Here is a 25,746-nt window from a genome sequence, read left to right on the forward strand (position 1 = left end):
TCACAATTACTTTTTTGAACAGTACGTAAAAACAACAATTTTATTAAATTTTTACCATAAGTAATTAGGGAAAGTCATACTGAAAGAAATCAGCAAGTCATTTAAGCCCTTAATAAATTATATGCTCATTTGCTTTTCCAATAAGCGTTATTCAGCAGAATTTTTGAATAAATCTATTTATGTAAACCTGATTAAAGCCACAATTTGCTATTGGAGAAAAAATTTGCTACAAACACTGCAAATAAAGTAAACACACATTTGTACAAATTTTGAAAACACGAACAGATTTACTACAAGAAATTTGAATATTTCTACAGCTTAACGCTATTTTGTTGCACGCATGTATTCACACTTACTGTATGAATTGGTAGACTGCTTTTGCAAAGGCAAGAAATTTTCTTCCCGTCAAACGTTACGATTCTAATAATTATATACCACCCATGTGAGCAATTTTTAAAATTAGATTTCCACATGGGCGGTTTCAATTACGTTGTGATGAGTAGCGTGGTTGGAGCATTAGAGCAAAACATATGCGGAAACATTAGCAATGCATAGATAAATCTGCAGCCAATGGAGTGTTAAAAAGGAGAAATACTAAAAATTAGATAATACTCCAACCACGCTACTCATCACAACGTTAGTGAAACCGCCCGTGTGGAAATCTAATTTTAAAAATTGCTCACATGGGTGGTATATAATTATTAGAATCGTAACGTTTGACGGGAAGAAAATTTCTTGCCTTTGCAAAAGCAGCCTACCAATTCATACAGTAAGTGTGAATACATGTGTGCAACAAAATAGCGTTAAGCTGTAGAAATATTAAAATTTCTTGCAATAAATCTGTTCGTGTTTTCGAAACAAATGTGTGCGTTCCTTTTTTGCAGTGTTTGTAGCAAATTTTTTCTCCAATAGCAAAAATTCTGCTCAATAATGCTTATTGGAAAAGCAAATGAGCATATAATGTATTAAGGACTTAAATGACTTGCTGATTTCATTCAGTATGACTTTTCCTAATTACTTATGGTAAAAATTGAATAAAATTGTTAATTTATCATTGTTTTTTACGTATTGTTCAAAAAAGTAATTGTGAAAAACGTCGAGTGCATGCGCTGTCTTTTGCCAAGCTGCATAACGATGGCAAACGGCGATGTTGTCTTCAAGTGCCGGCGTTGATGTCTGCAATCAATCAGTATAAAATAAATTTGGTCGTGTGTCGCAAAATTTTAAATTGAAAGTAAAAAGACGCACAAAAAAGCAGCAAATGGAATAGTGTTTTGTGGTTTGTAATTTCATCGTTATTGTTTGGTGTTTCGACAATATTTTCGGAATTATTTCCTGCACCAAAAAGAAGCAAGAACATTTGTGCATTGTACGCGCAGAACCATTCATTTGAACTTTAGCGGTCTACCACTTCCAACTGCTACAACATGTAACGACACAGCCAATGTGCCAATCGGTCAGGTGCGGTTGGACGTTGTGATTGGGGTAAGTGCTTATTGTAATATATACATAACTGTAGTACGTATTCTATGACCTTACTCCCATTTTGTAAGGACTTTTGATTATTCCTCACATGATCAGCTTTGCAAATTTTCCGCAAAGTGAAATGATGCTCAATCCGCTAATATTTATTTTCAAACTAAGAAATGAACTACTTAGAAGTTTTACTCTATATATCCTTTGTTTACAATTGGAGTATATTAAATATATTACAAAAAATATGACCAATAGTAACCTGTTCAGTGTGAACATAGGGCATCACCAAGCTCTCTCTGAACTACTTAGAAGTTTTACTCTATATATCCTTTGTTTACAATTGGAGTATATTAAATATATTACAAAAAATATGACCAATAGTAACCTGTTCAGTGTGAACATAGGGCATCACCAAGCTCTCTCCATCTAGCTTATCGTTGACCAAAGCCTTGACCTGATTCCCCAATATATGGGTTGATTCCAACTTTATTTTCGTGCAGCTGATCCAAGTGTTTTTCGGGCGTCCCCTTCTTCGCTGTCCTTGCGGTTTCCAGTCTAGGAGATTTCTTGCTATATCATCGCGCGGTCGGCGTAGGATATACGTTTTACTTGGCTCAAGACTTCCCAAATGTAAAGAATAGACGTTTTACGTGACTCAAGACTTCTCAAAGGCAAAGTTTAAGGTTAGGCTTTAGTGGCAGTTTGCAATCAGACTCACTCACAACCTAAAGTGAAACTTGTTTTTCTTCCCAGTGCAGGAGAGGCGAGGGAACGATTATAACGTTCCCGCGCCGATCGGTTCTAAGGACCGGAACAAGTTCGGTCACTTATGGAGCTTGACGAGAATCGCTACCTCCACATAAAAATATTTGCCTTTAACAACACACAACAACAACACGGGATAACTATGAGCACCACACAGGCTGGAACTTTGAGCTCCGATCTGTGTGGTGTTCATTGTTATCACGAGAAGCTTAGCTGCGAGCTTCCGGACGCTTCCACTGGTTGCGGATAGTGGAATGCTCCATACGGAGTACCTACAATTGCTGTCGCGGACAATCAGCGGTATGGAGCAGAGAGTCTCGGTGAAAGGCCGGGTGGCGCCGACTCTTGCACAAATACTGAGTGCCTATGATGCTCGATATGACAAAGCGAGTTGTTGGCGTCTTTAAATAACCAATGGTCAACGAGCTTGGTCACCTATAGGAGCTAGATGAGGATCGCCACCTCCACATATAGACATGTGGCTACAACACCAACAACAACAAGCGTTTCAAATTCATAATAATTGCATTATAAAATTATTGATGAATAAAGTCGCCAGAATTATTGGATAAAACATCATCGCTGAAAATTGTTGTTGTGACCTCAATATAGTTTTTGGCAATTGACCACTCATAGCAGTGGAACGTGGACCTGGATAGAACGATCGGAGTTAAACTTGCAAACTTAATATTTTGTTGCAGACTCAGTTCATATAGTTGCAGTTTTTGTGACACTGTCAGTCAGGCCTGTTCCGGTTTTTGAATTTTTTGCCTATATTTTCTAAGTCTTCTTTTATGGTTTGAAATTACTTGTTGTTGTTGTTGTAGCAGTGTGTTGTACACTGAGGCGGCAGCATTTGACGATGAAGGACTCCATCGGATCAATCCGGTACTAGGAAAGCCCAAAGTAGCCCTAAAAATTGTACCCCCTATTTTCGGTAATATGAAAATCCAAAAGAGTCTTTGGGAGTACAGAACACATTTCACGTCCAAATTTACTACGAAAATAATACCATGTACCACAATAGTGGTGTAGGCTATAATGATACAAGGGGGATCTTTTGAACATTGTGAATCAGATATGGTACTAACAATTACATACATTAATCAAACTATATAAAGTAAATAGTCCTCAATAATGTTATGCTTTGGGAACGTCTTCAAAATAGTTAAGTATTTAGTTTACAAAAGCTACTTTAGGGTGTAGCGAGAAGACAGGACTAGCTAGTATAAATTTCTGTTTGGAATAGACGGAAATGCTTCGTTTGAATGACTATCCTAAAGACATTGGCAGGTGGCAGATAACGTTCAATGCAAAATCCAAGAAAGAAACAATCACATATAAGTTTTTTTTTTTATTTGTATTTCATCTTTTATTATTTTGTAGTTCCTTGCAACATGTCCTCTCCTTCGTTAGGATCATATATAATAGGTAGTTATCAATACATCTTATTACATTGTGAAAGTTAACCACACATATACATTTGTATATATGTTTATATATAAGCTTGTGAAACATAACTACGTTTAGTTTGTGTAAATAAGTAAACAAATGGATGTTCTGCACTCTGGCATAGCGTTTTTTTGTTAACGTTAATTTAATTATATGATTTTAATTTAAATATATATATGTACATATGTATATGGATACTGCCAAAAATAATGCCAAAATTCAACAAGTACAGGATGCGCCAGAGAAACTTTCTTATTTAAAAAAGCTCCCGAGCGGTGAGATGGACGGGGATGGGGCACATCTTGAGGGGGAAGTCCCCAAGTTTGTTTCTCTCTCCAGTCAGTCAGCCTTTGCCGTCGGGAGCTTCTTTTCTTACGGCCGCTCGCCTGTTCTTACGCAACGTGGTCTTTTCCAGTGACGAGGTTTACTTTCACATTTCCGGATGTGTCAATAAGCAAAGCATGCGTTATTGGAGTGGTGTAAATCCGCGAGAACTTCACCCGAAAGCCACTTCAACGCGAACAAGTTACTGTCTGGTGTGCCATGTCGTTTATCGGAATAATTGGTCCTTATTTTTTGAAGATAACGGAACGCGCAGTTGTCATTAATGCAGCTCGTTGCAGAAACATGATGGAGGAATGTTGTATTTCCCAGCCTCGAAGAAATTAACATCAGAACGACAGAACGTATGGTATCACCAAGATGGCACTTCAGCACGCACACATCTCGAGACTTAAGGATTTTATTGCGACAACATGTCCCCGGCCTCCGGATCTCTGTCGATGGAGGCGATCTCCATCAAGATTTGAGTCGGAGTGATTTTGTCATTCGACCACGGAGCATAGCACAGCTCAAGAACATTTTTCAAGACGCCATTGACAATATACCGATTGATATGCCGCGAATTACACAAATCGACTCAAGTGGTGTATTCGCAATGGAGGTCGCCATTTATACGGTATCATTTTCAAGACTGCATGAAAAATTGTGATATTGTATTCGCAAATAATAAAAAAAGAATCAAAAAACATCAACTGTAGCACTGTTTCTGTTTTTATTGATCTTTCAAATAAGTAATTTTCTCTGGCGCATCCTGTATTAGAATAAAAATTTCAACCAAGGCGTTCTTTCCGATATGTACAGGTAGGCATACTTGAAAATGCAGTAACGGCTGTTGCCATAATATGTACAGCAAGAGAGGAATAAAGTTTAAAGCTTCGCTTTGTGTAACCTCTCGGTCACAGAAGCTTGAAACAAATTGCGTTTTGTTTTGATAAATCCGATCTAGAGTCAAATTCCCACGTGGGTCAGTTGACGTGTGTATCTGGCTATCACTTATGGCTAATATATTGTATGTTAGTTACATGTAGTTGCTGTACAATCCGCTTAGAGGCTACTTATTGATATTTTGGTATTATCTATTATCTATTAAGTATTTTCAATGAACAATTTTCTAATCTTCAGTCTTTAACTTAGCATTTCTTAATAACATGTATGTTTTTATGTGTGTAAATATGTATTGTATATATGTAAGTGGTTGTATATTGGGGTTTGTTTCAAGAGAAAATGAAGAAGCAGCCGTCGAACAGATTTTGTTTGAGGTTGTATATTGGGGTTTGTTTCAAGAGAAAATGAAGAAACAGCCGTCGAACAGATTTGTTTGAAGGCCAATGTTTTTCGATGGGAAAATTTTGTAACTTTTGCATGAAAAAGTCGTCGTGACCTAACCCTTCGCTACTGGCATGTTTTTTAAAAAATGTGTAAAAAAGAGTTGAGTTTGAATAAAAACTAAATTTTATACCGGGTATAGTGTTAATACAAAAAAGCCCTTTCCGATACATATACATAGGTATATGTATAAAATTCTAGGTTCTAAACAAACTTGATGAATGTCCGTAATCGAGAACAACAACCTCCGTAGAAACAAACAAATCTCTAATATTTTTTCCACCCGTTAACATTATTGGTTGTTAGGCATGCTCCTTGCAAAAAGTTGCCGTTGCAGCTGCATTGTGTAGGGCTTGTGCATGATGATACATTGTAGAATTAAATAAATAGTTTGATGGTGGTTCGGGATATCTTGCATAAAGAGATTTCAAACTTGGAGGTTGCGTATGTAGGGCGTGCTTCTCGAGGCGTTTTAATATATTGCGCGGGTGATGCATGGATGCTGATGCGGTTTAAACATGGTGGTCTCGAGTCGCGGTGAAACTTTTTGTGGCTGTACCTGCGTAGCGCTAATCTATAATTACTGTCTATTTACATATATACAACCATACATATACACATACATAGGTACATACAAAATGTAAAATTATAACAATGACTTTTTTTTTTTCATCTACGTAGAACAAAAAGACAAAAAAGTAATTTTTACATAGAAGGCACATTTTTTCTAACAAACTCGGTTTTCATTGCAACAACTTTTACTCCGCTGCAAGTAGTACATACAAAGAAATGTGTAGGCGTGTGTTGATACATCTAGTAGTTACAAATAAATGTAATAAGGAAATAATATTTTTTAACTTTAAGAAAAACAAAAATAGGATATATGTAATACGAGAGCACATTTGCTGTAAGGCTCGTAGCGGGATCACAAGTTTTGTAGAGATTTCAACCTCTCGCAGGGGATAGCGGCGGCCTTCAGCATAAAGTGTGACTGTGTACCCAATGTCGAGCTATAGTGTGGTGACAAAAGGACTCGCTTTGTTAGTCCCAAACAGCAGCGTGGACATTTCAAACGGACCACCATCAGCACAGTGCAGGAGAAGAATTTCAGGATAGATCTTTAAATGATATGATGTGTGTGGACGTGATATTGGAAGGGGTTTGGTTTTTTCTTAATCTTTATGATGGGATGTAGGGGTGACGCAAATGTGGACTACTTCAAGTCTTGATATTTTAGGAATCACTATCTTGCAAAAGAACTCGTGGTGGTTTGTATTGCGGTGGCGTTGTCCGGGACTTCGGTGTCAACACCTTCTGTGGATGTCTGACTGCAGCCGCTGTTCGAGATGGCAGTGGGATGTGAATTATTGCTGCGACTGGTGTCAATAAAGGTTGGGGTACTGGAGCGGCGTACACCATTCTCTTCCATTTTCTCAGCTGGGACAGTTGGTGTTTTACTAATTCGTTGTTGACCCCCTTGTAAAATGCCCCACCATTCTTGCATTTTCAAAGACCACCAAGAATTCGGCAATCACCGCTCCGAAGAATGCGTCGTGGACCCATATCCACTGCCATATGTGCCCGACTGGCGGCGAAAGAAACCAAGCGTTTCCAGAGTCTTTATTGTACGCCTTATGAGCTCGTCCTTGTACTTCCATATGGTTTTGTCCTCCTCCGAATTTTCTCTAAATTCCACGCACGATTTTTTCAATGTGTTGACGCAATCCGCCCGATAGTGTTGCAGGTGGGCGTCCTTTGTGTCCACTGGGTATGACTTGCACACCCCACCCAGACACGCTAATGGGAAGTGATTGTGTAAGGTCAACACTTTTTCCGGATTATGGAAACATTTTACATATTGGTTCGGTTTTGTGTAGTTCTTGGCACGGTAAACATGTTGCAGCATGTGCATGTACTTCGGTATATCTTTGTGCCACCCGTGCTCGTGCTGCTGATCGTCCAGAAAATATACATTTCGGAAATTGAAACTATGGTATCCTTCTGGTCGCAATTTGAGAGATTCGGGCACCACTTTTTCCATCAGTTCGGACCATAGTACAAAATTACCTTTCGGCATAATAACTTCGTCTATGTCGAGAAGCGCTATGTAGTCGTAGAGGTATAAATTCTTGTACAGGCAATCGTTGTATGGGATAACTTCATTTTGCCGTTTGTGATTCGTTTTCTTTGTTAGGTACAAATGCTGGAAGCCAGGCACATTCGGCTGACCGCCGGGCAAAGTCAACGGTATAACCTGAACTTTTCCCTCTTGCTCATAATGGCTGAGAACTTTGGAAATATTCGGATGGACCTGCAGATTGTAGAAGTATATTTTGTCCGCCCCAAGAATGTTCAGCATTTCTATCCACTCAATTAGACGCACAGACAGATCATCGTATAGGAAGTCTAAACCCTTAACGCATACCGCAAAGCCCCTTTTCTGATCGTCTGGCGGCCGATTGTAGATTACCCTCAAATTGTTGGTTGCAGTATCACATTCCTTTTCAACCATCGACACCGAACTGGGCACTACACCATGGAATGGCTTGGGTATTTTGCACGCTATCAGATAGGGCTGATAAATTCCTTGCTTGTAGTTGCCCCATTTGTTGTACCAGATGTATTTGTACTCGTATGTCTTGACTATGAACGGCTCTTTTTGACCATCAAACCAAAACTGGCAATACGTCTTCACTTTCGGTTCGATGCGATCGATCATGCCCAGAATACGCACTGTAGGGCCTAACAGTGAGTTCTTTCTGATATCGTAGTAGGCGCCAAACAGCTGAAACGTTCCGTTCGATGTGCGCATCGTCTGCCAGTATATGTTATTGAATTCCAGCTCAAAAATCGACGGATATTTGGCACATGTTGATGACTTTTGCTGAAGAAAGTTCTTATTTTTGCTCCAATAGGCTATAGGCAGCGAAGGAATTCGGGATTCGACATCACGCACCAGTTGGTCATCGTCCATGGCTGTAATGGTAATAAGAAAAAAAAAATGAGAAGCTAAATACAAGTGACTCAAATCTTTAGTCAAATACGGATATTCATTCATGTATTCATTTTGTCATTCTATTTGTAACACCTCAAAATATTGATTTCCGATGCAACAAAGTATCCATTAGGGTGTTGACTTTTTGAACTTTTCTTTTCAAAGATTATTTCCTGTTGCACGAATGCTTTGCCAATTAATGACTAAATAAAATGTATTCCATTTAAATATTGAAGAAGTTCACCCACAAACCACTTTGAATGCAATTTTTTACATCATTTTGTGCATGAGGTTTTTCTATCGAATCGCCTTATATTTAAGATTTTGTCTAATCTTAAATAAACACTCAGTCTAAGTATGATATGGGGAAACAAAGTTTTCATCCCCCAAATAAATACATTTCTACCCGGCAAGTCAATTTAGGACCTTGTTCGTTAGTGTGATAACTTTTTAATTTTTTTCTCAAAAATTAGTTCCTGTTGCGCGAATAAATGACCTTTTGCCTATTAAACACTAAAATAATACACAATCTATTAAAATACTAGCAAAACTCATGCACAAACCACTTTTTTGAAATTTCCATTAAAATTTAAAAAAACACTTTCGTGAAATTTTTTTAAATCAATTTGTGCGTGAGGTTTTTTTTATCGAATCACCATATTAGTAAAATTTTATCTAATCTTTAATATAAACTCCTCAAAAAATGATACAGGAATACCAGGTTGTAAAAAATGTATCTCCCTAGTACACATACATATAAAGGGTGATTATTTAAATAAGAGCTATAGGAAAATTTTCAAACAAAAGAACAAAGTTCATATAAATGCATGACATCTGTATTTAGATCGATAGTACGGACCATATAATTTAATATTTGAAGATTATTTCATGGAAATGTTGGACGTGACCGTGACTCCAATGGTCCACCCGCTTAGTCCAATTTTGTCATACTCTTTCCAACATTTCGGCCGGTATCTCACGAATAAATGCTTCAATGTTGTATTCCAACGGTGGCCAATTGACCGGTCCCGAACGTGAAATAAAATGTTCACCAAACTCGCCTCTCAATAAGTGCTGTGTGGCATCAGTAATTTGCAAGCGTTGTTCGTTTGTAAGCCGATTCATGGTTAAATTATAGACAAAACTGAAGATGTTTGACGTTTAAACAAAACATGAAACGTGCGTGAGCTGTTTAAACCAGTGTTGCCAAAAAGATAATAACAAAAAAATCAACCCTTATACCCGGTACGGGATAACTACGAATACCACATAGTCTGGAATTTTGAGCTCCGATCTATGTGGTGTTCATCGTTATCACGAGACGTTAAGACGGAAGCTACCGTTCGAGTACGCAGGTTGCGGATAGTTGAATGCTACATACGCATTAGCTGCAACTGCAGTCGCGAACAATCAGCGGTATCTACTGGAGAGCGTCAGCGATAGAACGGACATCGCCGGCTCTTTTACAACTTTTGTCGTGGCTTTTTACAACAAGACTGAATTGATTAAATTAAATTTTTGTATGGCGATGAAACACAATCCTACAGCACTGTGGGTCGTCCAAGACGAGCCAAATCCAACAAATGTTGACCGTGGAAGAAGAACTTCGAAGCAAATGGGCCCTTTTTTCTTCGGAAACACTAGTGATGTTGCGACTGTGCCGTTAACTAACGTAGGAGGTCAATTTCGAGAGGTAAACCGCAATTTGTTGTCGAAAAACGAACAAGAGAAGACGAATCAATGTTCACCAAGCCAACGCAAGTTCTCACACACCAACTCAAACGAGCCCTTGTTGACCGAACAAAATGGGTCATCCGCCGTACAGACCTGACTTGACACCCAATTGCTTGTACTTTATACTACTATTAAATTCCCCATGAACATTCCATTTGGTAACGAGGGATACTTCTCTCATATCAATGAGTGCAATTCCAATAATGTTTTAAGCTCAATCATAAGGGACCTCCTTTTTTATGCCGAGTCCGAACGGCGTGCCGCATAGCAACACCACTTGGTAGAGAAGTTTTAACATGGCAGGATACCTCAGAAATGTAGCCGACATTAGCAAGGGGATAATTCACGTCGGTATTTGAACCCAGGCGCTCGGTGTTATATGCGGACATGCTAACCTCTGCGCCACGCTGGCCTTCTTAGCTCCCACTCATAGAGAAAACAAGTAAAAGCGTGCTAAGTTCGGCCCGACCGAATCTTTTACACCCTCCATGGATCCCATTTGTCAAGTTTTTTGAATGACTTCATATATATATGAGCTATAATAAGTTATTGACCAATTAAACCGTACTTGTCATGGCTATTATTATAGTCATAGAAAAACATCACCTCCAAAATTTCAAGCAAATAAAGTAATAATTGTGCCCTTCGGAGGCCCAGAAAGTCAAGTTGGTGGGAGACCGCTTTATATGGCAGCTGTATGAGGTTATGAACAGATTTTGACCATACTTGGCACAGTTGTTGGAAGTCATACAAAAACGGCATATGTGCACATTTTTAGCTAAATCAGATGAAAACTGCGCCCTCTGGACGCCCAAGAAGTCAGATTGGGAAATCGGGTAATATGGTAGCTATATAAGTATATGATCCGAACTAAATCAAACATAGCACAATTATTGGAAAAGCAAAGCAAAATTGATAAGAATTGCGCCATCGAGAGGCTCAAGAATTCTATTTGGGAGATCGGTTTATATGGCAGCAAAATCAGGTTACGAACAGATTTAGGCCATACTTGGCATAGTTGTTGGAAGTCATACCAAAACCATATGCGTAAAACTTCAACGAAATCAGATTATAATTTCGCCCTTTAGGGGCTTAATAAGTTAAATCGATAGATCGGTATACATGGGTGCTATATCGGGTTATAGAAAGAATTAGACCAAACTTTGCACGTAAGTTCAATGTCATAATAGTAGTCAACGTGCAAAATTACAGCGAAATCAGATAATAATTGCGCCCTCTACTGATTAAAGAAATCATATCGGTTGATCGGTGTACATGGGAGCTACAACCAAATATGAACCATTATGGTCTATTTTCAATCCCTAACGACCTACATCGAAAAGATGTATCTGTTCAAAATTTGAAGCCAATTGCTATATTCCCTTATTATTGATTCATTGGCAAATTTTCGTTGGATTTACTCCATTGACTGCGAATGTCCTCTCAGGAGGACTTTTATTGCAGACAAGCCAACTAACATATATTCTCGAAAAAAGAACTTTTGCGCTTCATAGCACTCCAAATAACTAGTTGCGAGGAGAAAGTAATTTTATGATTGCTACTTTTAATTCGGCAGTGAAAGGGTTAAGGAAGTTCCATGAATGAGATATTTATCAGTAGTCTCAATGGATATTTGCAAATTTGCCCAATAAGGAACAGGTACAATTTACATTCCATATTCTTTTCCCATATGACATATACGTAGGTAGTGTCGACAGCCACATGTACATTAACAGAGCAACAACATTGATAAACGACTCTAGCAACCATTCGAAATGTATGTAAGGGATCTGTTGATCAGGCAATTTCTTTTCAGTAATATTACAATCGTTGCTTCAAATACATAATTACTTATACATGACTGGCTATCCGTATCGCGATTTCAATTTCGACCAAGAAATATCATTATATTTTCAGATTTTTATTCTGAATTGCAGTGGCTTTGAGGCACACACTATTCAGGTGATCCCTAAAATTAAATTGTATATCTAAAATCATTCCCAGATATTTTGACGTATTGTAAAATCGTAATCTCGATCCTGTAAGGAAAGTCTACGGGAACAAATTCTTTTCGGAGAGTTGTTGAAAGGAAACAAAATGGGTTGAAAGAAGGGAGGGAATCCTTTTCGAAGAGTTATTGAAAGGAAACAAAATGGGTTGAGTCTTGCTCATTTATGGAAAATAAAAAAATTTCACAGCGGAGCTTAGAGCCTTCTGGATTTCCCCACGATAGAATTTGAAACTATTCCCTTACATATTATTGGTTAGAAAGCCGTGTTATAACCATTGATAATTTTAAAATCCGAAGTGTAAAGTGAATACTGCAAAGGAGATAGGATCGATCCCTGAGGGACTCCAGCAGGGATTGGGCGTTCTGTTGACCGACTGCCATTGACATCGACCTACGGTCATTTAAAAAACTTATGAGCTTTGTTAAATTTATGGGAATATTCATTCTAAACCAGAAGATCTTTATGCCAAATAGCGTCAAAAGCTTTCTCGATATCAAGGAGAACAACACCAGTTGAAAGCCTCCTGTTCTTATTGGTCTTTACCATATTGACTACACTTTAGATGTGATGAGTAGTGGAGTGACCGGCGCTTAATCTGTACTGACAGTCATGAATCGAATTATATTCCTCTACAAATAAGAAGACTGATTGGTCGACAATTGCATGGCAGCTATCCATCTTTGCCTTATTCCTGTATCGGGATTACTGTAGCCAGTTTGAAATTTTTTGGAAAATATGATTTCGAAATGCAGAATTATAGACTTTTGCTAGAAAATCTAACGCTGAATCAGGCAGATTTTTTATACGAATATTATTAATCCCATCAATTCCAGGGACTTTCGAAATCTTAAGATAGGAAATAATTTGTTTTCACCAACAGATGTCTGAGTAAGAGATTCCTCATTCGATTGACCTCATTTTTTCAGTGTATTGCCACTTGTATGCGTTGCAATCTTACCTGTTCGATTATCCACCAATATTTCTGAAGGGTCGAATCTGTCCGTCGTAGTCGATGTGGGCTCGGCATATCTCATATCTTTTTGCAATAGGATACGACCACTTAGTTGAACTGCTGCATACTCTTGCGATACAATGTTTGTACCGTGCATTTTGAAGACACCAATTATCACAAAGGACCACACGCATAGCGTGAAAAGAATTTTCAAAATAACTTTTGTGCGAGCCATGGTGCTCCAACTGTATTTTGTGGGTGTAGCCTTGGAGGACAAACGCCTGCGGATGCTATGCTGCTGCCTTTTTGCCTATCCAGGTGGCTTAGGGAACTTTAATTAGAAAATTTGTAAACATCAACAAAGAAACGCAGGTTGAAGGCATTGGCAAACGGTTTACTCTTCTCGAACATTTGGCGAAATAACCTAGAAGAGATAAGAAACAAAATGGTATCGTGAAATAAGTGGGAAAAAATTAACATTATAATTAAAGAAATCAAAATCTTAATTAGCGTGCAAGTCTTTGAAACAATTTTATGAGGGTTGATGCGGCACATTTTGCCCTTGTTCGACTGATAACTTAGAAAGGGTAGGCCACCAAGAATAAGCGAAATGTTGTAACTTTAATGACCGTCCAAGAATTCTTCGGGTGGTGGCGATGATTTCAGTTATATGGATGATATAAATAAAGTCGTTACAGTTTTCATGAGGGTTCCATACGTTGTGTATTCTTTGTTTCCTTTTCTCAATGGTCACAAACTGTGCTCGCTAATCTGTGTTTCAAGCAACATTTAAACATGGACGCATTCGTGGCCTATTTAAAGGGTTGCCAAGTGACCATCGGGTTTTTTTTTCTTTTGGCCAAAAGGCGGCTTGACCCTCCAACGAAATTTTTGATGCCATAAGAAATGTATTGTCATATCCTTAGCGAAATTTTGGATATTTTTTTGGTTTCGTGCAAAACACAGATTATCAGGCCTGTTCCAATTTCCACGAAAGTTTGCGAGTCCAAATCGTAATAAATTCGTGCGATGCATAGGTTGTTTCTTGGGGTTTCGTGCGATTTACATTTCGTTTACATTAAATTTCGTTGGCAACACTTAGCAGAAGTGGTCAACTGGTTTGCTTAATTTCATACGTTCGGTATAGAGTATTCGACTGTAGTTGGTTTTCAACAAAACATACAATTTTGTAGCTAAATTGGTTCGATTTTAAATGCAATATTTCGAAAACGGGATACGGGATTGTCCGTTTTTATTTTTCTATTGATTGGTTGTTGTTGTAGCAGTGTGTTGTACACTGAAGCGGCAGCCCTTGCCGATGAAGGACTTCATCGGGTCAATCCGGTACGTACAACCGGCTGCCATGGGATTGATTGGTGTACTTAATACATGTAAAATTAAGAGTACTTTGACCGTTTCCAGGTAAATTTTTTTTAAAAACTATAAATTTTTCACCATTTTTAAAATTTGATGAAATGTAAACAAAATTTTATATATTTTTTATATATGGGCAATTCCATTGTAACGGGTTGTATGCAATTATACTACATTATCAATATTTGTTCTTATTTGGTTTTGGCATTGCATGGTAATGAAATTCGAAGGGAAATCCTATTTTGCCACACCACCGTTTTTTATACTGACGGACACAATTCGTTTATATTTTTATATTTTGCTGAAAACATTTTAAGGAAATTTTTTGCTATTTCCGATTACCGGAACATAAATTAAAGTTAAATTCACAAAATTCTTGTAATTGTGCTTATCGGAACAGGGCTCTATAAAAAGAATTGAAGTAAACAAGATCTTTGGTATTTCTACTTCCATGCAGAATTTGGTTTCTGGTGTACGAAATTTGTAAATACAGCAGAACTTGCCCAGAACACGGCAGTTGGGGACCGACGTGGGGAAATTGATGTTTAATTTGACATAAGTGCAAGAATAAACAAGCTCACAGTAGAATAGAATCGAAAAAATAATAAAAAATCTGCCGTCTGAGAACGGGTAGAGAAAGCTCTTTGAAATTTTGAATGGTTATATATGAGGTGTTTACGAGAGGCCCTAGACGGTGCAGGCAGCTCTTGGCAAGGTCCTAAATCTAATTTTCATTTGTTGTCTGATTTTTAAATTTTTATTTTCTGGAAAAGAAAATTTTAAATTTTGAAGATAAAACTGTCCTTAAAAAACAAAAAATAAAAACTACCCGAATTTTTTCACTAAAGCACCCATTTAGGGCAAAGATGATTTCAAAATAGTAATTTTTTAGTAAATTGACTGTGAAGGAAGCTACAAATATTGCTTGGTGCAAAAATTTTTTTAGGAAAAATCCTCGACACCAGAAGAGATATTGTAGACCTCAAGCGGACTATTTTGTAGGGATTTTTTAGGACTTTCCAGCAAAAATTTTTAAAATCAGACCACAAATTCGTATTTACCAGCCCGGAAGCATTGCTGCCTTGAAATTTTGCACATAATCCCGTTAACTCTACCTTTTTTCAAAGGCAGATTTTTTTACTAGATTTTTCAACTCTAACCCACTGTAAGCATTTGAATTCTCAGAATCCTTACGTTCTGAAATTTAATGGATACAGAAAAATGCGGATGGCGTTTCTGTTCTTTATAATATTTGAGAGTGCTCTAGGCGATATTCCTTCTCTGTTTTAGAGCCTTCATCAACTTTGGATATAATATGGTACTTTTCTTCAATTTTACTTTTTGCAATTTTTTTTGTTTGTTCTCATTACATTACGCAACTTATTTTAAACCGATATTTTTCCTTTTTTGTTCGTGGATTAACATCCGCACCCTATTTTCAACCTAACCTAGTCCAATTTTGGCAAACTCTTTCCAACATTTCGGCCGGTATCTCACAAATAAATGCTTGAATGTTGTCTTCCAATAGCCCCACAAAAAAATTGTCTAAAGTCGTTAAATCGCACGATCTAGGCGGACAATTGACCGGTCCTGAACATGAAATAAAATGTTTACCGAACTCGCCTCTCAATAAGTCCAATGCTACGCGTCCTGTGTGGCATGTGGCACCTTCTTTTTGAAACCGCATGTCAAACAAGTCAAGCTTTTGCATTTTGGACAAAAAAGTTGGATATCATCTCACGGTAGCGCTCACCATTCACAGTTACGTTACGATTTGCATCATCTTTGAAGAAGTACGGTCAAATGATGCCACCAGCCCATAAACCGCACCAGACTGTGACTTTCTGGATTCTTTGGTAGCTCTTGCAATGCTTCAGGCTGATCTTCACTCCAAAATCGACAATTCTGCTTGTTCTGTCGGTACCGGGACAGAATATTGGTTAGATTGGACCACATTTGGATATAGCTGTCATATGGCCCAATCTTCCAAGACGGGTCTTAAACTCATAAAAGGTATATTTTTTAACTGATTTCGCTAAAATAGTTGGATTGAATTGTATCAGACCTTTCTACTTCCTTAGCGAATATGGTTTAGATTGGAGGCCTGCACAAGGCAACACTAGTGTGTAGCGGAATCTCTTTTTTTTGATTTTATTGCTTGCTTTGTATCTCAAATTTCATTTATAAATACTAAGTGGGATGTGAACGCCAAGAACGACCTAAACAACGACCACCTGATAGGAATCCGATGACCGATCCTGTTTGATTTGCGTTTGATATTAAAGCGTTTTAGCTCTAAGTCCCTTTAATTTAAATTGGTTTTTGTGGTTGTTTTTTTTTCAGTTTACCCGATTGCTTATTGGTTCCAGTGTGCCTATTCGTGGAAACATTTTAAGGTAAGCTCCAATTAACACCAATTTCGACGTGATGTCGGTTGCGCTCAATATATGACAGTGTTACCCAATGACTAGTTTCCTGTGAAAATTAGGTTCGAGGATGATTTTTTACAATAAGACTTCGAAATATCGCAACTGTTTGGAAGTAGGGGAATTATTTTTATACCTTAGGATTGGAACTTTTCATGGCGTTGCTCACATGCAGTCCCATTGTTTGGACTCTGTGAGAGTTATAATAATGCTTCCATTGACCATTTTGTGTCAATGCGCCGGTTGCAGAGTCACACAAACTGGTCTTACAATTGCATTCACCAACTGCGCCCCACTACATGGCGGAGAGAATTGCGGTGAAATGCACGCTGCTAAAGCAAAAACTTGAATATTCATCGCGAAATTGATTCTAAAGGCCAGAAAACAATTGACTTTCCAGAGGCGAGCAGTTGGTTCTGTGGTTCATGTACTTGTTTTTCTTTGGTATAGATTTCATACCTCACTCCGGATGCTTAGATGGCGACGCTTGCGAGTTCACTTTGGGTGGCAGTGTGCTGAGCTGTGCTGTGGTGCAGTTGCTCTGCCTCGGCTATCAATGGCTGCGCCATTATACATACATATCTCACTGATGATGTTTACTGCTACAGCTACGGTGTTCACTTGCGTTATTGCCACTTTTGGATTAGCTTCAGCCATGGTAATGGAATACAAGTTATAACCAGACCCACTGATCATGAACGTTTAAATCGCTAACGGTAAAATGCGTTGTATGGTTTTACGCGGCCGGTCATTGGTGCTGGCTCAATTTTCGTGAAAAACTGGATTCTGGACTATATTTTTTAGATGAGAAAAGTGGAAATTGGTTTTGTACGAGTATGTATGACGTCGCATAAGTGGAGAAAGGTTAATGGAATATCTGTGCACTTCGTACACGGAAGAAGAGAAACCGAATCTCCTAAGCTTAGATTTTCCAAGCTTTAGCAAATCCTGCAGCTAGGTGTGCCCTGAAGCGCTGCCTGTTTTGAATGTGTCTTTCAGTTTAAAATGGCATTCAACGGCTGAAGTACATAAAGCTGGCACATTGTAATGGAAATTGGTAAAGTTAGCCATAGCTGACTGGGCGATACTTAACAATTTTGTCTTGTATGTTACAATGTACGAGTACTTCAAAAGATCCTGTACATACCATGTTCAAATATACAATATTAATTCGCAAGGTTTACGAACTTAAAATGTGATTGACTGTAAAAAAATCAAGTAAGCAGATCCAAGTCAGACAAAGCAGAACTTTCGATGGTTCGACACGCTTAGTCATCGAAATTAAAATTTTTTAATTTGGATATATCGTATGTTGACCAACATTGTAGGAGCCATAGAGAAAATCGTTGTGAAAAATTTCGTCGGTTGATAAAAGCAACAAACAACAACATGACTATTTCGTATTCATAGACCTGTTGAATTTTAAATGGTCTGCTTATATTTGACATTAAATCTCATTTAATTTAATGATTTAATCCTAAGCACCCCTAGAAGACCGCGAGCGGAATTCCAGTTTCAAAAGCTTTTTGTACCGAGTTTGGAAGGCCTAACGCAATCATGGGACTTAAACCTTATTGAAGACCTCTGGGGCATACAAAAAAATCAAACGTTTCCTCTATGGGTTTTCGTACATTTCGTTTTTTTTTTGTAATCACCCTTTTCTCTTCTTCAATTTTGTTGAATCTGCAACCATTTTTAATTGTTAATGCTTTGATTTACGAAACAAATATTGCAATAAAACAATAACTGGACCGAAAGGTATAGTTGGTTTTTTGTGCTCAAAATTTTACGACGATTTTTTTTAGAGAGGTAAACGATTTAAAAATTACTAGTTTCAAGCCCTTATTAGGGATACATATTAGAGTAGGTCAATATGTAAGGCCCAATGATGTTGTCGTTATCAAACTCTTAGAACTTGTCGTAGATTACGATTGTCACAACCGCTAAAAATTGACCCACCCTAATATACCGCACAAAGATCGTCTGACCTGAAAGTTTTTCTAAATAGCCCAAAGTTTCTAATAACACAAGATATGAATATAAGTTTTCTCTAAAAGTTAAATAATATGGCCAGGGCTAAACAAAATGCTTATGTGAAAAATAAAATCAAAACTAAGGAAGGCATGCATGCGGCATATGTTAAAAGCTATCATAATCTTTAAAACTGCGATACTATAATTTGCAGTCTGATTCGATACAATAGTGACTCCATTATGTATGCCGTAATTCAGCCTCTAGAAGATCAAACATTTTACGGCATAAAATCCGAACATTCAATAATTTCAGCAAAAAATACAGTATCGGTTTAATCAACACATAAAATGACAAAAACTGAAATTTATCGATAAAAGTTTACACAATCAAAATTATATGAAAAGTTACTAATTGCACTTCGGAATTTGCGATCCACTCACTTGAATACTAGCGATCACATGTTTGAAAGACGAACTGCTCCCGTAGCTGAAACATGCAAACATGTACGCGTTGTCGTCTGTCTACATCAGGACGATTCGGGTTAATGCCCACATTTAGTTTTGCAACCAAATGTTTGGCAATTACAATATCTATGAAAAGTAAACTCGGCCATCTAAGAAGCAGGCCATCTAAAAAGCACCTTTTGATCGAGTTCGTGAACTCCTAGATAGACCAAATGGCGGATTCTCCATCAAGTTCTGGCTATTTCACTACTACTAAGTCTCTGCTCTTCGCCACCGTGGCGCAGAGTTTAGCATTTAAACGCTCATCCCTATGGAAAGTACTCTTTACAATATTCGAATCGAAAACATTAATTGCAGGCGCCATTAAAACGGCAGCGTGTCAGTTGAAGAATTGCTTGGCGCAAAGCTTGAGTGAAATCAAAGTTCGTTGCAGTACCATTTTACATAAAACTTCAGACGTCGGCATCACTTCATTTAATTCTCTGCGGAGCAGCGTGCTATCGTCTGTCAGTGGATACGCACTCGTTCTATTTATGGCTATAGAAACTTGTTTGCAAGTGAGGATGTTTCAGGTTTCATTTTTATTTCCATTACTGTTTCCTTACCTTAAACTGCTGCAGTAACCGCACGTCCTCGTCAGACATGAAGCTTACACAGGCAGTGAGGGAGACCATCTGCTATTACATTCGATGAGTGCTTGGCTAAAGAGAAGAGCGAAACAGCATCATAGAAATCATATTCTTCATTATGTTCCTAACAGGTACTTTGGCGAGGTGCAAAAGCGGTTTTAGCGGCAGAGGAGCACACATTCAAGTTTTTCGTGCTTGGAAGTTGCATTTAAGTGAACTTCTAGATGTGAACAAGATGACGACGCACAGTGTCACGACCGTGGCCAAAACGCAAATTTTTGATGCAATTCGATAGAGAACACTCCAGTCACTGTAAATGTGAAATAAGGTTTCAATATGTCAAGTAGTTTTGTGTGTATATAGGGGTTCACATTCAATAATTTTTGCAATGCCTTTTTTCCTTGTTTAATGGCGTAAATTAAAAGCTGCATCTGTTCACACAAATTTTAGTAAATTTTTTGGGATGTAAATAATGTGGCAATATGTTTCTTTGAATATGTATGTGTTGATCATACGGAATTTGCAGTTACCCAAAACTGAAATACTTAGTAAGACGAACTCGTGCAAGTGAATCACAACTTAAGTGGGTCAGAAAAAAATATTCAAAAACGGTCGCTCCAGTTTTCTGGTTTTTATACCCTCCACCATAAGATGGGGGGTATACTAATTTCGTCATTCTGATTGTAACTACTCGAAATATTCGTCTGAGACCCCATAAAGTATATATATTCTTGATCGTCGTGAAATTTTATGTCGATCTAGCCATCATGTCTGTCGAAAGCACGCTAACTTCCGAAGGAGTAAAGCTAGCCGCTTGAAATTTTGCACAAATACTTCTTATTAGTGTAGGTCGGTTGGTATTGTAAATGGGCCATATCGGTCCATGTTTTGATATAGCTGCCATTTAAACCGATCTTGGGTCTTGACTTCTTGAGCCTCTAGAGTGCGCCATTCTTATCCGATTGGAATGAAATTTTGCACGACGTGTTTTGTTATGATATCCAACAACTGTGCCAAGTATAGTTCAAATCGGTTAATAACCTGATATAGCTGCCATATAAACCGATCTGGGGTCTTGACTTCTTGAGCCTCTAGAGTGCGCAATTCTTATCCGATTGGAATGAAATTTTGCACGACGTGTTTCGTTACGATATCCAACAACTTTGCCAAGTATGGTTCAAATCGGTCCATAACCTGATATAGCTGCCATATAAACCGATCTGGGATCTTGACTTCTTGAGCCTCTAGAGGTCGCAATTATTATCCGATTTGCCTGAAATTATGTACTACGGATCCTCTCATGGCCATCAACATAGGTGCTTATTATGATCTGAATCGGTCTATAGCCAGATACAGCTCCCATATAAATCGATCTCTCTATTTTACTTATTGAGCCCCCAAAGGGCGCAATTCTTATTCGAATTGGCTGACATTTTACACAGGTCTCCAACGTGTAATAATATAATAATAGCAGAGCAAATCTTTTCTTATATCCTTTTTTGCCTAAGAAGAGATGCCGGGAGAAGAACTCGGCAAATGCGATCCATGGTGGAGGGTATGTAAGATTCGGCCCGGCCGAACTTAGCACGCTTTTACTTGTTAAATCTTAAAACGTTTGTTCTTAAACGTGTTAAAGTATCAGCTAGCCTTTATTAACAAAATTTATTAATCTTTTTAAAACCACCACCATCGGATGGGATCGAATAACTCCCATATAAAGTGGTTCTTCGATTTGGATTCTTGAGCTACTAGTAGTGTCAATTTTTGTCCCGGTTGGATGAATTTGTTATGACTTCTAACAATCGTGCCAATACATGTGCCTTTAATGGGCTAAAAACCCTAAATCGAGAGATCGTTACATATGGCAGCTATATCCAAATCTGAACCGATCTATGCCAAATTGAAGAAGAATTCCCAAGGGCCTTACACAACTCACTGTTCCAAATTTCAGCAAAATCGGATAATAAATGTGGCTTTTATGGGCCTAAGACCCTAAATCGACGGATCGGTCTATATGGGGGCTATATGAAGATATAGTCCAATGTTGTCCACCTTCGAACTTTACCTGATTATGGACAAAAGAAGAATCAGTGCAATGTTTCAGTCGAATATCTCTATTTTTAAAGACTGTAACGTGATATCAACAGACAGACGTTCCAAATCCTTCCATAATCTGATATAGTTCCCATATAAATCTATCTCCCGATATGACATCTTGAGACTCTGGAAGTAGAAAATGGCCACAAAGGTTCTTCAACTAGTTCATTTGTGGACATTTTTCACAAAATACATGGTGAACCGCAAGATTCGGACCAGGGGAAATTTGTACATCTCTACTGGTTCAGTGTCTACATCATTGAAGATTTGTGACATCTTTAGCAAATGGCCAGAAGTGAGAGATAAAAAAAGGCATATGCGACGTCAGGGCTTAAATTTATTGAAGATCGAATAAAAATTGAAAGGGGTGAAATGGAAATAAAAAACTTAACTCTATTTATGTTGAAACCAGATATCAAATATGGTCTAGAGAGCTCCAAAGACTATACACAAATATGACCCAATTGGTCTCATTGATTGCTTGGATAGGGATCTTAAATGTATTTCTGTTCCAAATTTTAGCGAAATCGAATGACAAATGTGTATTTTATGGTCCCGAGACTCAAAGTCGAAATATCGGTCTATATGGTAGCTAAATCCAAATATGGTCCGATTTGGATTATATTGGTGCTATAGAACTCGCTGATCCGAAATTCGTAACAATTGGCTGAAAAAAGTCCTTTATAAGCCAAAACCATTAATCGGGAGATCGGTCTATAAGACAGCCCAAAAAAGGCTTTGTTTCAAATTTGAGGGCAATCGGATGGAGAATGAACAATTTATGGGATTGGAAAGTAAAATCGAAAGATCGGTCTATATGGGACCTATTCTTCTATAATAATAAAAAAAAACTGTGCCTTGTAGTTTCATTCATCTACGTTAGTTCCTTTTATTTTTGGCCAACTTCACTGAGAACTCACGCCACTGTGCGGCGACGACCATCTCTGTGTGGGGATGGATGATAGATGATAGCTTTTTGGGATTGCGTTAAGTACATACACATAAACAGAATTACCTAGGAAACAAGCTTTTTTCTTCTTCAATTCCAAGTAGTTTTCTGTCAGACAGACCAAGCGTCTGTCTGCCTACTAAATTTGTTTATAAGCAATAATGGCATTATAAAGTAACAACGAAACGAAACGTGAAAGCGCTACAGAGGAACTTGCAACTTGTTATGTGCCTTGACGCATTGTGATTTGGGGTGTTGGTGGGGGCGAGCGTACGATGTAATAGAGAGACACTCTGGGCAGGTGATTGGCACTGAGGACATGATTTTTTGAACCACTCCTTAAAGAAGCATTGCATGGAACTTAGTGAATTGTTCCTAATAACTTCCAGCCCGATTTTTTGAAACATTTTTCTGTTCTTTGTCGTTTGACAATGGTTACAAATTATTTCACGAGCGAATCTGATTTGGCTTCAGCTAACGGAACTCTATTTATTTATTGGTTATTGTAAGGCAACAGGTAAGATAAGGCAAAAGTCGGGGGTGCCAATAATATAATACCTTACAGTTATTCCATAAACGTAAATTGGGTAATATTATTATATGGACGCTATATTAAAATAAGAATCGATTTGAATGAACTTCGGCACGGTGTGCAGATTCACCATATATTAGGGAAATCGTCAAAACTGTTAATTCTATTATTGTGTAAATTTTATAGACGAGTCGGAACGGCGTGACGCAGTGCGACACCTCTTTAGCGAGAATTACCTTGACCCTCAGTATACTTTAAAGTAATATGTTATGATGGAGGCAAACTTAATGATTTGGGGAGCTTTTTCATGGTATGAGGTAATCGTTCCTAAACTAAGATAACTCCAAGAATGGATCACCATTTCCATAAAAATATAATGGGAAATTCAATGAAATCATTTGCGTTTCAAAACATGCCAGCTTCAACTGTTTTTGTGCAAGAAAATGATCCAAAAAATACCAACAGGTGGGTAAAACTCTGGATTTCTACTAAAAACATCAATTTATCGGACGTCGGGACGCGCCGTCTCAGAGCATTTTCTTTAGGAAAGAGAAAAAGTTGAAGGGTGGATGAGATATTCCAAAATGAACAAGGAATTTGGCTAAATATCTCCCAGGTTTGCCTAAAAAGTTAGCTAGAAACATTTTCACCAAGTTGAAGACCATCATTTGCATTACAGGGTCACCAAACTAAATATTAAAGTTCGCTTAGCCTTAAGAACGACCCGAATAATCAATTTATGTTAAACTTACATCCCTATTTAGCTGGCCAAGCTAAACAGACAGTGTTTGCTGATAGCAGACTTATTTCTTTGGTTGTATACATGTTCCTAATCATAGCATGTGGGATTATTAAAGAAAAACAATAATTTGAAATTTATCAACGTTTATCGAAGTTTTTTTTTTGCAAAATTAGTAATATTGTCCTTAATTACATGGCTACCGCTGCATATCTAAATTATATGCGACTTGGTAAAGATTTACCAGAAACATTAAAGAGATGTTATGCGCCAAATGACTGCATAATTGCAATATTATTCTAAATCGGACGCATGTATATACATGGAAGCTTTATCTATATCTGAACAGATTTCTTCCGATTTCGGAGCTTTTGAAGATGATCGGATGAAAAATGCAATCTATACTTTGGATACAAATAACAACAGACATATAGGCGAACAGACATTGCTAAATTGAATCAGAAAGTGTTTCTGAGTCAATAGGTACACTTAACAATGGGTCCATCTTCTTTCCTTGTGGGTGTTGCAAACAAATGCATATAATATCCTATGCCACAGAAGTGGTGTAGGGTGCACAAATATTTCTGAATACGGGTCGCCAACAGTTGGCACTTTGTTATCATGGCAAGGATTAAGTTAGGCTGCAGCACTGAACCGCAAAACTTCGATAGAGATACTCAAGTATGATACCCTAGATGGGTTGTCAATTTAACGGCGCATTTTAATTTCTTTCCGAGGAAAGCTATTCACATTGAGATGGGTCTGTCCATTGTTTGGCTCTTCCAATTCAGGAAATTGTTATTAAGTTCTCGTATTTCCTATTGTGAAACGTTTTCTGTTCATTTTCTTTCATGGTAGTGCGTAGTGGTTTGGCTTAGCTGTTTTGTTTTTGATACCATTTACACTGAAGAAGATTACAATAGCAGCATGCAATCGTTGTTATCTTTTTGGGGTGCGACTTGATTTAGTCGTGACGGAATTTGATCGTTTTGCAGTGTTTAGAGAAACAAAAACGTGCAATTAAAAATGCGCATAAGTGCACCAGTAGCCGGCAGTTTAAGGATTTTGCCATTTTCAATTCATCAGCCTTCCGGGTACAAACGTTCAATTCAATTAAAATTTGGTTTTTACAATTCGAAATTTTGTTTTGCTTTAGTTGTATTAACAAACAATTTCAATTTCTTTTACTAATTTTGTAAAATTTTCAATTTAAAAAAAGTGTTTTTTCACCAGTAGTCGGCACCATCCTCCAATGCTTGGTATGACATGTTCCTAAAGTCGGCATATAGTATTTTGGTAAAGAAAATATTAATTATTAAGGATAATTACTGGTTATTTTATTAACTCACATACTTAACACAAAACAACAAGGAAAAAGAAGAAAAACGTAAACTCGCCCGAGCCAAAAATTAGATATTCACAACTATAGATATATTTCTCATCTGGAGATTGGTGTATACAAAAGCTATATTCAATTAAGATTCGGTCAATTAAGTAACTTCGAAAAA

At 37.7% G+C, this 25,746-nt stretch overlaps 1 protein-coding gene and 1 long non-coding RNA gene across 6 annotated transcripts in view; one reads left to right on the forward strand and one right to left on the reverse strand.

Annotated features, from left to right (window-relative positions):
* Nucleotides 1-1,123: 1,123 nt before the first annotated feature.
* Nucleotides 1,124-25,746, forward strand: part of LOC106088107 (uncharacterized) — a 133,615-nt gene continuing 108,992 nt past the window's right edge. The window contains exons 1-2 of the long non-coding RNA XR_009398076.1: nucleotides 1,124-1,485; nucleotides 16,772-16,824. This is a non-coding gene — a long non-coding RNA (uncharacterized LOC106088107). The remainder of the gene's footprint in view (nucleotides 1,486-16,771; nucleotides 16,825-25,746) is intronic.
* Nucleotides 5,744-25,746, reverse strand: part of LOC106088106 (uncharacterized) — an 86,791-nt gene continuing 66,788 nt past the window's right edge. For all 5 annotated transcript variants that reach the window (XM_059367522.1, XM_013253418.2, XM_059367521.1 and 2 more), the window contains 2 exons: nucleotides 13,061-13,478; nucleotides 5,744-8,337 (listed from right to left, as the gene is read on the reverse strand). In XM_059367522.1, the coding sequence (XP_059223505.1) occupies nucleotides 6,893-8,337; nucleotides 13,061-13,289 (1,674 nt within the window). In that variant the 5' untranslated portion in view covers nucleotides 13,290-13,478 and the 3' untranslated portion in view covers nucleotides 5,744-6,892. The remainder of the gene's footprint in view (nucleotides 8,338-13,060; nucleotides 13,479-25,746) is intronic.

The sequence above is a fragment of the Stomoxys calcitrans genome, chromosome 4 (genome assembly GCF_963082655.1).
Source record: "Stomoxys calcitrans chromosome 4, idStoCalc2.1, whole genome shotgun sequence".
NCBI lineage: Eukaryota > Metazoa > Arthropoda > Insecta > Diptera > Muscidae > Stomoxys > Stomoxys calcitrans.